The 12,245-nt window shown below is 51.1% G+C and overlaps 1 protein-coding gene across 1 annotated transcript in view; it reads right to left on the bottom strand.

Moving 5' to 3' along the window:
• PALD1 (phosphatase domain containing paladin 1) overlaps positions 1–12,245 on the bottom strand; it is a gene marked incomplete at both ends in the record, with an annotated part of 49,313 nt that overhangs the window by 10,289 nt on the left and 26,779 nt on the right. The window contains one exon of the mRNA XM_079715652.1: positions 7,286–7,426. Coding sequence (XP_079571778.1) covers positions 7,286–7,426 — 141 coding nt within the window. The remainder of the gene's footprint in view (positions 1–7,285; positions 7,427–12,245) is intronic.

Below are 12,245 nucleotides of genomic sequence, written 5' to 3'. Positions count from 1 at the left end.
GTAAGCATGTGCTGACTGAGCACATGTTTAAACGCAAGAACGTCATCCAGGTGAATAACCAGGACAGCTTGTGTACACACTGCGATCACCGCTGTGAGAGGAAGTGAGCCCACATGCACGAAGACCAGAGAGAGAAGGCAAAACTGAAACCATCCCTGGGAGGCTGGGTAATGGTCTAATATCATTTCCAAAACCACAAACAAGCTACAAACAGTCCTCATCGCTGTTGTGTGACTTCGCCGTGCAGACGGAGACTTACACACACTCTGAGCCCTCCTTTCTGCTCCACGACAGAGCAGCAACCTCCACATTCTCTCGCTCTTCTCCACCAAGGGCCCGAAATAGTTTTACTGCTGGCAGAAGTGCACTCGCCGAGTTCCAGGAGCCGTTTTCTTAATTGCCTGTGATTAAGGTGTAAGCTGACTGCTGGACCTGGCAGGGCCAGGGAAGGGAAATGCACTGTTTGGGGGATCTGGGGTACAGGGCAGGAAGCTGAGGAGCACGTGCTGCTGAGAGAGAGTCTCAGAATCCCAAGGCTGTGGGATCCTGGGAGGAAACCTTCTGATGGGCAGAATGTGGATAGGACCTGGAATGTTCCCAAGCAAATGGAGCCCATGTAGGCGATACACCCCCAACCTGAGCCTGGGCTCAGGTCCATTTCCATTCAGAGGTCCTGGGTGCCCAACCAGGCAAACGAGAGTCACCTGCACATGCAACACCTGGCCTGCTCTGAGCAGACAACTGCAGGCTCCACCAGAGAGCACCCGGGGGCTTCCAGCTTGAAACCAGAGGGCAGGGGTCTAAATAAACAGCCAGGTACCAGGGGTGAGACATGGCTGCCAATTTCCAGAGGAGTCGGTCCATCAGAGGGAAAGGGTAGAGGAAGCAGCTGCCTCTGGAACCTCAGCAAGCCCACCACAGCCCACCAGGGCAACATGGACTGAGACCTGGGGTCAAGGGCATCGTGGTCAGGGGAGGGGCTCGGGGCTGGGAGTGAGGATCTTTGCCTCTCATCCCTGATCTGCCACCAACTCACGTGGGGCCCTGGGCAGTCCGCTCTCCTGCTCATCTGTAAACAGAGAGGTCACATGCTCTCTAAGTCCCCTTGGCACTAAAATCTGAGAGTCTGTTCAGGGGGTTTGAAGCTAGGAAGAACATCACAGGACACTGTGCCCTACAATGATCCTTGGGACCTTCCATTTTCGAGCATTTACTGTGTCCTTCCCACACACAGCCCTGCGAGGAAGCAGCATTAGTCCAGCCTGTAGGCAGGGGGACAAGGTAGTCAGAGGGGATGAAGATGGCCCTGTAGGAACCCAGCGCCTTCCAGCGCCCACATCCTCGTTCCTTCCACCAGTCAACCCAGGACAATCTAACCTGCTTCCTTCCCATCCACACGGGGATTGACGGTCATAATTAAGTCCATTCCAGGGTCCACACACACACACCTAGCTGGCCAGATGCCCCTTCAAATCTGGAGGCAGCTGGGACAGCTCAGATCACCCTGACCTCAGGCAGGACAGGGGCTCTGGGTCCAGTCAGGCCGGGGCGAGTGCAGGGTGACCCTGAAGGAGGCATTCTGCCTTTCTGACTAAAGTAAACAGTGGCCTCGTCGCAATTCCCAAATCTAGGTCTATGACCAGTCTCACAACTCTGCAGGAATTTAGAAATATAAATCTTTTCAAGGACTGTCCTCTATTCTGAGAACACCCACCCTACTTTTCTGGTACTAAAATATCCTTTCTTTTCTAAAATGCCAACCATGTTAGATGGTAGTTGGGTTTTTTAATTTTTGCTTCTTTACTTCCTTCCTTCCTTTAAAATGAACACATTTAACAAGGCTACATATTGGCAACCCTTGAAAGATCCTTCCCTTTGTTAACACTGGTCTGTGAAACCTGGGCTAGGAATAAGGTCTTTGGATTCTTTCTTTGTTCTCTAACAGCACTTGCAGGCTGGAAGGTGTCTATGATAAGACGACCTCTGAGATTAGTGTCCTTATAAGAAGAAATACCAGACAGCCCCCTCCCTCCCTTCCCTTCTCTCCGTACACACACACACACACACACACACACACACACAGGCCATGTGAGGACACAGTGAGAAGGCGGCTGTACATAAGCCAGGATGAGAGCCCTCACTAGAAACTCAATCAGCCAGAACCTTGATCTTGGACTTGCCAGCCTCCAGAACTGTGAGAAAATAAATTTCTGTTGGTTAAGCCATGCAGTCTGTGGTAGTCTGGTATGCCAGCCCAAGCTGACTAACACACTTGTGATACCCTCTCTTCCTCCCTAGGTTTCTGTCTCCCCATGACAGGGTAACACTGTATGAGGCCAATATTACCCTGATGCCAAACCAAACACATCATAAGAAAAGAACTCTACAGATCAATAGCTTTTATGAATTTGATGCAAAAATCCTCCACAAACCAAATGTAGCAACATATAAAGAAGATCGTACACCATGACCAAGTAGAATTTATCCCAGGGATGCAAGCTTGGTTTAATATTCAAAAATTAATTCCAACAATATAATATACCAATAGAATAAAGGGCATAAACCATAGAATCATCTCAATGGATAGAGAAAAAGCATTTGACAATATTAACATCTCTTCATTAAAAAACACAATAAACCAAGAATGGAAGAGAACTTCCTCAAAGGATATCTGTGACAAACCCACAGCTGATATCATACTTAATGGTGAGAGACTGAAAGCTTTCCTCTTAAGATCAGGAACAAGACAAAGATGTCTGCTCTTGCCACTTCTAGTCGACGTTGTACAGGAAGATTTTGCCAGGGCAATCAGACAAGAAAATCAAATAAAAGGCATGAATATTGGAAAGAAAAAAATAAAATATCTCTACTTGCAGATGACATGATCTTGTATATAGAAAATTCTAAGAAATTCACTAAAAAAATAAAAGTATTAGAACTAATAAACAAGTTCTACAAGGTTGCAAGATAGAAAATCCATATACAAATACCAGTTGTATTTCTATACAGTAGCAATGAACAAACTAAAAAAATAAAACTAAGAAATCAGTTCCATTTATAATAGCATAAAAATAATAAAATACTTAGGAATAAATTTAACAGAAGAAGTACAAACCTTACACTCTGGAAACTACAAAACATCATGTAAGAAATTAAAGAAGACTGATATAAATGGAAAGATACCTCATTTTTTCATGGATCAGAAGAGTGACTATTGTTAAGATGGCAATCCCCGGGACCTCCCTGGTGGCAGAGTGGTTAAGAACCCTCCTGCCAATGCAGGGGACATGGGTTCGAGCCCTGGTCTGGGAAGATCCCACATGCCGCGGAGCAACTAAGCCCATGCGCCACAACTACTGAGCCTGAGCTCTAGAGCCCACATGCCACAACTACTGAAGCCCGCATGCCACAACTACTGAAGCCCGCGTGCCTAGAGCCTGTGCTCCGCAACAAGAGAAGCCACTGCAATGAGAAGCCCGCACACCGCAGTAAGGAGTGGCCCCCACTTGCCACAACTAGAGAAAGCACCTGCGCAGCAACGAAGACCCAATGCAGCCAAAAATAAATTAATTAAAAAAAAAAAGATGGGAATCCCCAAACTGATTCCCTGCCTCTTCACCGCTGACTCTGACAGCAAGAGCGCCCCGCACACTCTCCCCTCCCTCTTGGATCTGCTTGACCCCCACTCAGGGACCTTAGGGACCCCCATCCACTCTACTCTCTGACAGAGCACCCAGACACGACCTCCTAGAGGGGCAGAGAGACGCACAGTCTCCCATGCAGGGAGCGAGGACTCCAGATTCCATTTCACCCACAAAAGTCCTCAGTGACCAGCTAAGAAGCCACAGAATCATCTGGGCTACAGCTATAATGGATGGCTAAAATCAAAAAGGACAATCACCAGGGACTTCCCTGGCGGTCCAGTGGTTAGGACTCTGCACTTTCACTGCCGAGGGCATGGGTTCAATCCCTGGTCAGGGACCTAAGATCCCACAAGCCACGCAGCCTGGCCAGAAAAATAAATAAAATTAAAAAAAAAAATTTTTAAAAGGACAATCACCAGTGTTAGCGAGGATGTGGAGAAATTGGAATCTTCACACACTGCTGATAGGAATATAAAATGGTGCAGCCACTTTGGAAAACAGTCTGGCAGTTCCCCAAAAGAGTAAACCTAAAGTTATAATATGACCCAGCAATTCCACTCCTGTGTATATTGAAAACACGTCCACACAAATACTTATCCATGAATGCTCATAGCAGCTTTATATTCATAACAGCGAGAAAACGGAAACAACCCAATGTCCGTCAACTGATGAAGAGATAAACAAAATGTGATATATCCACACAACAGAATAGTATTCAGTCATAAAAAGGAGTGAAATACTGATACATGCTACAATGTGGATAAACCTCAAAAATACTATGCTAAGTAAAAGAAGCCAGTCACAAAGGTCCAAATATTGTATAATTCCATTTATATGAAACGTCCAGAATAGGCAAATCCCCAGAGACTGAAAGTAGATTGGCCGTTGCCTAGGGCTTGGAGAGGGGGAAATGGGGAAGGACTACTAATGGGTACAATAGGTTTCTTTCTGGGATGATGAAAAGGTTCTAAAGTTGATTGTGGTAACGATGGTTACACAACTCTGTGAATATACTAAAACCCATTGCCTTGCACACTTTAAATAAGTGACTTGTGTGGTGTGTGAGTTACATCTCAATAAAGCTGTTATAAAAAGGAGAGAGCAAGAGGGTGAGACACTACAGCGGCAGAACCCGCAGTGTGGTCCCCGCCCGGGAGCATCAGCATCATCTAGGAGCTTGCTAGACACCCAGACCTACAGAATCAAAAGCCTGGGGGTGGGCCCAGCAATATGCATTTTAACAAGTCCTCCAGGTGACCCTGAACCTCACTAAAGTTGGGGACCCCTGCTTAGAGTACGTGGTACTTAACCTTGACTGTATTTTGGAATCACCTAAGTTACTTTAAGAAAAGCTCCCTTCCCCGGCCCCCATAGCAGACCAACTAAATCAGACTCTCTGGGGATGGAGCTCAGGCATGGGCCTGTTTTAAAGCTCCGAGGTGAATCTGCACAGCCAGGGTGAGAAGAACTGGATTAGAGGGTGTCTCAGGCCCCCCTCCTCTTCAGCTCTTTTGGGAGTTTGACCCCAGCTCGCTGGTGCCACCTGGTGGCCAAATTGGGGAAAGACTCTACATCTTGCTTCTGCCCCGACCCTTATCTCTCCATCACCAACACCAGGAAGCCCAGGAATGGGGCTCAGGGATTCCCCTCCTCCCACTGCAGAGGTTAGCACCATCCTAGCCTTTGGAACGGAGATGAGGGGGCTGGCCTGGCGGGGAGGGGGCGAGAGTCCTCTGTTGGCTCTGCTTCCATTAAAACACCCCACACCCCAAAGGCAGCCAGAGCATCTACTGCTGAACATAGCCCCAACCATACCACCCTTCCCTCCCGCTGCCAACAGAGTAGAGCTAACTCACCCACCCAGCCTCATCTCTGACAACTTCCAACACAACTGTGTTCGCAGGCACCGAAGCACCTTCACTGCTTCTGAACTCGCTTCACACCTTTCAGCCTCCTGGCCTTCGCCCAGGCGCTCCCTCCCGCCTGAAGTGCCTTCACCTGGCTCTCATTACTTCAGGATTGTTCAAGGCCAGCTCTGTGGGACCTCTCCTCTTTTCCCAAGGCTCACGTCCCCTTGATGCTCCCTGCTGCACCCTCGGTGTGCCCCACAGTGAACATCCACGGCTGCAGAGCTCAGAGGAGGGGAGGGCCTATCACCTTTGGGGGGTGGGGCGGTCCCTAAATTGCCTAAAGGCAGTGAAGAGCTAGCAGGGCCGGAAGGAAGGGGCTGTGGAGAGGGGGACTCTGACAGAGTGTGGTCAGTGTGGGGAGGGGGCCTATGGTGCTCTGAAGCAGGGCTAGGCATCCTTTTTCAACTATTCGGGCCTCCAGCTACAGAGAGAAAGGGAAGCGTCAGTTCTCCACCCTCTCGGGGTGTCCTGAAAGGAGGAGCTCAGGCTCTCAGTTCACTGCTGCCACCTGGTGGCAGAATACGAGACCACCATGAGTGAGACCCCCAGGCCACTTCAAAGGGGATATACAATGGAGCTGCTGGCCCTGGGGAAAATGAGCCCATCTTCCAAAGCTCAGCAAAGTCCATTTTCTGAAACTCCTTAACCCCTTTCCCCACCCCAAATTTGGCAGCCCTTCCAAGTGACCTCTGACCTTGGGCATAGCCTGACCCCAGATGGCCTGCCTCTAGCCCAACACCCTTTCTCCCAACCGTGGTCTGATCGATGACCCTAAGCAAAGGTTGGCCTGGATCAGCCATTCACAACATGTGCCAGGTGCAGGCTGCGCGTGGGGCTGGCTTGGAGCTGCCTCTTCTCTGCAGCGGCCACAGGCAGAAGCTGACCTTGGGAACTGCTGGCCCACAGCAGAGAGCACAAGGTCGGCACCCAGAGGGGTGCTCCCTCACTTCAGGCTCAGTCTTCTCGGCTCCCCCCACAGCTGCTCCCTCCCACTCCAGCACCCTCTTCTTCTCCAGCAGCCAAGCAAGTTCACTGGGCCAGAGAAGAACAGAAGAACAGGTCGGCGTGCTCCATACAGAGACCAGAGGCCACAGAGTCTGATGCCCAGAGCGGCCCGGCGGGTTACATGGCCGCACCAGCTGGGCCACATGTGACAGAGCACGGGAAACCACAGCCGCCTGGAGGGCACATTTTTTCTAGATAGGCTAAAAACCTGAATGTTTATATGAAATCTAGACTTCTTTAGAAAACTTCTGATTTGTATTATTGAATGCCCAGTCCCTCAGGCAGCATGAGCTGTGAAAACACTGAATGGCTTCCCTGCCGGATATTAAACAGCCATTGTCCAGGACCCATCTACCAACCTGCCTCTTGCCCAGGATCCCCAGGGCCCCCATGGCCCAGAAACCGGAGGGTGAATGCCTGGCACCACAGGGATCTAGCACAGGGTGCTCCTCTGACCGGTCACATCCTTGACGGGTCCCAGAGCCGCAGCAGCTGCTAATAAATACCCTGAACCTCACCCCCGCACACACCCCACCGAGCGCTCTAGTACGCAGCCGGGACGAGCCGGGGCTGGCCGTATTTCCATGTCAGGGATCACCTCCGCTTCCAGAAGGTGAAGAAGTGACCGAGAGCCCCTGCGGGTCCCGTGGGGCCCCCAGCCCTCACAGCCACGGTGGCCGCCTCCTGGGCTGTGCACATGGGGACGGCACCCGGGCCGGGGCTCACCTGGCGGTAGGTGCAGATGATGATCTCCCGCAGGTGGTAGTGCATGGGCGTCATGGTCTCACTGACCGTGTCCAGTGCCGCGTCCACCTCCTTCTTCACGCGGTGCCCATCAGGCAGCAGCTGCACCACTTTCATCACCACCTGGGACCAGAGGAGGGGGATGAGCAGAGAGAAGACCAAGTAGAGGGGCCCTCCAGCCCCGGCAACAGGTTCACCCACACCAAGGGCCGCACTGGCCTCAAGGCCCAGGCCCTGACCACTCCTTGGTTCTCAGATGGGGGCGGGGAACAAGGGCGTTCCTCCGTATCTCTGAGGCCAGGGCTCCCGAGGTGCTTATTTTTTTAAGCAGCAGGAACCTTGCTTCAAATGAAGCCTTATCCAGGACTCTAACCCATAAAACAGATAGCTGTCATGTAACTGGGGCTGGCGGGGCGAGGCGGGGATACAGGACAGGCCTGCACTGGGGCCTCGCTGGCTCTCCCTCCACCCGGCAGCAGCCCCCAGGCACTTCGGAAACACCCAGCTCTGGGGAACCCAGTGTGGACACCGCTCATCTGAAGTAAGCCCCCCTTTACTCGGGGAAACTGAGGCCCGTTAAGATCACTCTGCAGGGCAGGGCTCCTCCCCGCAGTCACCCGCCCGACCACGCCCCTGCAGACTCCCCTCTGGATGTGCCTACCCTGCAACCCCTGCGCCAGCACCAACCCAGGCCTCCAGCACCTCCCACCCCCACTGCAGCAGCCCCTCCTTCTCCTCGCTGGTAGCCAGAGAGGCCATAGGAAAGTATAAGTGTGAGCACGTCCTGTTTGTGTAATTCCTGGGCTTCAGTCTCTTCCTGGCTCCCTTGCACTCAACATAAAAACCGAAAGCTTCCCCACGTCTACAAGGTCCCCCAGTGCCTGACCCCACCTGCCTCCCAGCCTCCCTCATAACCCCCTGCCCAGGGCCCCAACGCCTTCCTGGAGCCCCCTCAGTCACCCCAACAGCCCGCACGGTCCTTTCAGAGCCCCGAAGTTGACCTCCACCTACTCATCCATCGCATCCATCCGTGTCCCCACTTGTTCACATCCGCTCCCCACCAGACAAGAAGCTCCCTAATCCCCAAGAGCAATAGCTTTTCCACCTAGGAGGCGCCCCGTGAACGATGCTAAATGAACGAAAGACCAAAACCCTACCCAACTCAGCTCTTTTCTCAATCTGACCCATCTCCATGACTGGGCCCTAGCGGGATCGTGGCAGGGAGGGCGCTCCCTCACCCCTGTGTTTCTCAGAAGGAACTGGCCCAGGGCTGGCACACTGGCAGGGGTGGAGCTACAGCCCAGTGGGAGAAGAGGACCCATCACCTGGGAGGACCCTGGGCTAATCCGGCTCAGGCCACACCCGGATCCCAAGCTCTGGGTCGGACATCTCGCTTAGGAGGAATGTGGACCACAGGCAGGTCCCCAGGATGGCCCAGGGGCAGTTCCCCAGGCAGAGGGCTGCAGCTTTTTCAAATACAATAAACCAAACTCCTAGCCTCTCCCCCTAAATTGCTCCTCCCCTTGAACTCTTCATCTCCTTGGTTGTCACCAGCGCCAGCCAGAAACCTGAGGTCATCCTGGGTGTCTTCCCTCTTTGCCACACAACCAATGGCCCCCAACACCAGCCAATGGTGACTGGGCTCCTGTTCACCGGGCGGCCCCCGCCTCACTCAGGCCCCAGGCTCTCCTCTCCACACCTTCCTCCACACACTGGCCTCCAGAATGAGAATCTGATCACGACCTCCCCTACTTCTCTGCTGGCCCCAAGGTTAAGGTCAAACACACAGTGTGGTCTTCCAGGGTCCTCAAAGTCAGGGCCCCCACCTCAGCCCTGTCTTCTTCCATTCTGGCCAACTGCAGCCTTCCACAGGTCCTGCCCCTTCCAGACTCCCTCCTTTGCACGTTTGATCCCCTCTGCACACTATCCCTCCCCCCAGCCCCAGGAGACTCACTCATCTTTCTAAAATGCACTCAAATGTCACCTCCTCCACGAAGCCCTCTTGGGCTCCCCCAGTTGCACCTTTGGCGCTCAGAACCAATGTCTATTTCAGCACTCTTCACAATCTACTGAATGTTCCCCACTGGGCTGTGGGCTCAATAGGCCTGAATTAATTACAAAGGAAGCTGGTATAGACATGAGCATGTCTTGGGGTGGGTAAGGATGGGGATACCGGGGCATCCTTGGGTCATATGATATAACTTTAGAACACAGATTCAGAGGTCAACTATCTGGCTTCTGCCCTGACCCCATCACCTCTCTGACGTGGTTCTAGGGTGATGAGCTTGGCTCCCAGCACCTCAGTTTCCTCATCTATCAACTGGGAGTAGTAAGGGCACCTAACTCTTGGGAGCTGTGAAGGGTGAAGAAGGGAGCACACACAGAGCTCCTGGCACAGGACTGGGTGTGAGTAGAGAGAGTTCTAACTATCACATCTGAGGGACTGACGTGTAGACTTGGAAATAAATCCTCATGTATATGCTCAAATGATTTTTGCCAAACCATTCGATGGGGAAGGGACATTCTTTTCAACAAATGGTGCTGGGAAAACCGGATATCCACATGCAAAAGAATGAACTTGGACCCTTACCTTATACCATATACAAAAATTAATTCAGACAGAAAGACAGACAAGAACAAAAGGCAGAGGGGCTGCATACCAGATGAAGGAACAAGATAAAACCCCAGAAAAACAACCAAATGAAGTGGAGATAGGCAACCTTCCAGAAAAAGAATTCAGAATAATGATAGTGAAGATGATCCAGGACCTCGGAAAAAGAACGGAGGCAAAGATCAAGAAGATGCAAGAGGGCTTCCCTGGTGGCACAGTGGTTGAGAGTCTGCCTGCCAATGCAGGGGACACGGGTTCATGCCCCAGTCCAGGAAGATCCCACATGCCGCGGAGCGGCTGGGCCCGTGAGCCATGGGCGCTGAGCCTGCGCATCCGGAGACTGTGCTCTGCAACGGGAGAGCCCACAACAGTGAGAGGCCTGCGTACTGCAAAAAAAAAAAAAAAAAAAAAGAAGATGCAAGAAATGTTTAACAAAGACCTAGAAGAATTAAAGAACAAACACCTGGAAGAATTAAAGAACAAACAGAGATGAAAATACAATAACTGAAATGAAAAATACACTAGAAGGAATCAATAGCAGAATAACTGAGGCAGAAGAATGGACAAGTGACCTGGAAGACAGAATGGTGGAATTCACTGTCGTGGAAGAGAATAAAGAAAAAAGAATCAAAAGAAATGAAGGCAGCCTAAGAGACCTCTGAGACAACATTAAACACAACAACATTCGCATTATAGGGGTCCCAGAAGGAGAAGAGAGAGAGAAAGGACCTGAGAAAATATTTGAAGAGATTATAGTCAAAAACGTCCCTAACATGGGAAAGGAAATAGCCACCCAAATCCATGAAGCGCAGAGAGTCCCAGGCAGGATAAACCCAAGGAGAAACACACCAAGACACACAGTAGTAATCAAACTGACAAAAATTAAAGACATAGAAAAATTATTGAAAGGAGCAAGGGAAAAAAGACAAATAACATACAAGGGAACTCCCATAAGATTAAAAGCTGATTTCTCAGCAGAAACTCTACAAGACAGAAGGGAGTGGCATGACACATTTAAAGTGATGAAAGGGAAGAACCTACAACCAAGATTACTCTACCCAGCAAGGGTCTCATTCAGATTCGATGGAGAAATCAAAAGCTTTACAGACAAGCAAAAGCTAAGAGAATTCAGCACCACCAAACCAGCTCAACAACAAATGCTAAAGGAACTTCTCTAAGTGGGAAACACAGAGAAGAAAAGGACCTACAAAAACAAACCCAAAACAATTAAGAAACTGGTAATAATTGGGCTTCCCTGGTGGCGCAGTGGTTGAGAATCTGCCTGCCAATGCAGGGGACACGGGTTCGAGCCTGGTCTGGGAAGATCCCACATGCCGCGGAGCAACTAGGCCCGTGAGCCACAACTACTGAGTGTGCATATCTGGAGCTTTTGCTCCGCAACAACAGAGGCCCCAATAGTGAGAGGCCTGCGCACCGCGATGAAGAGTGGCCCCCGCTTGACGCAACTAGAGAAAGCCCTCACACAGAAACAAAGACCCAACACAGCTAAAATAAATAAATGAATGAATGAATGAATAAAAATTTTAAAAAAAGAAACTGGTAATAGGAACATACATATCGATAATTACCTTAAACATGAATGGATTAAATGCTTCAACCAAAAGACACAGGCTTGCTGAATGGATATAAAAACAAGACCCATATATAGGCTGTCTACAAGAGACCCACTTCAGACCTAGGGACACATACCAAGTGAAAGTGAGGGGATGGGAGCCGGAGGAAGATGGCGGAAGAGTAAGACGCGGAGATCACCTTCCTCCCCACAGATACATCAGAAATTCATCTACACGTGGAACAACTCCAACAGAACACCTACTGAACGCTGACAGAAGACCTCAGACCCCCCAAAAGGCAAGAAACTCCCCACATACCTGGGTAGGTCAAAAGAAAAAAAGAATAAACAGAGACAATAGGATATGGACGGGACCTACACCAGTGGGAGGGAGCCGTGAAGGAGGGAAGGTTTCTACACACTACAAGCCCCTTCGTCGGCGGAGACTACAGGTGGCGGAGGGGGAAAGCTTCGGAGTAGCGGAGGAGAGCACAGCAACAGGGGTGCGGAGGGCAAAGCGGAGAGATTTTGGCACAGAGGACCGGTGCCCTCAGGCACACACCAGCCCGAGAGGCTTGTCTGCTCGGCCACCGGGGCGGGCGGGGCTGGGAGCTGAGGCTCGGGTATCGGCTTTCAGTCGGAGCGCAGGGAGAGGACTGGGGCTGGCGGCAGGAAGAGAGCCTGAAGGGGTTAGTGCTAGCCCGGAGGGAGTCCGGGGAAAGGGTCTGGAGCGACTGGAGAGGCAAGAGACTTTTTTC

Source organism: Hyperoodon ampullatus, assembly GCF_949752795.1.
Source record: "Hyperoodon ampullatus genome assembly, chromosome: 1".
Lineage (NCBI taxonomy): Eukaryota > Metazoa > Chordata > Mammalia > Artiodactyla > Ziphiidae > Hyperoodon > Hyperoodon ampullatus.
The sequence above is the reverse complement of the archived record's forward strand: the minus strand, read 5'-3'. Positions and strand labels throughout refer to the sequence as shown.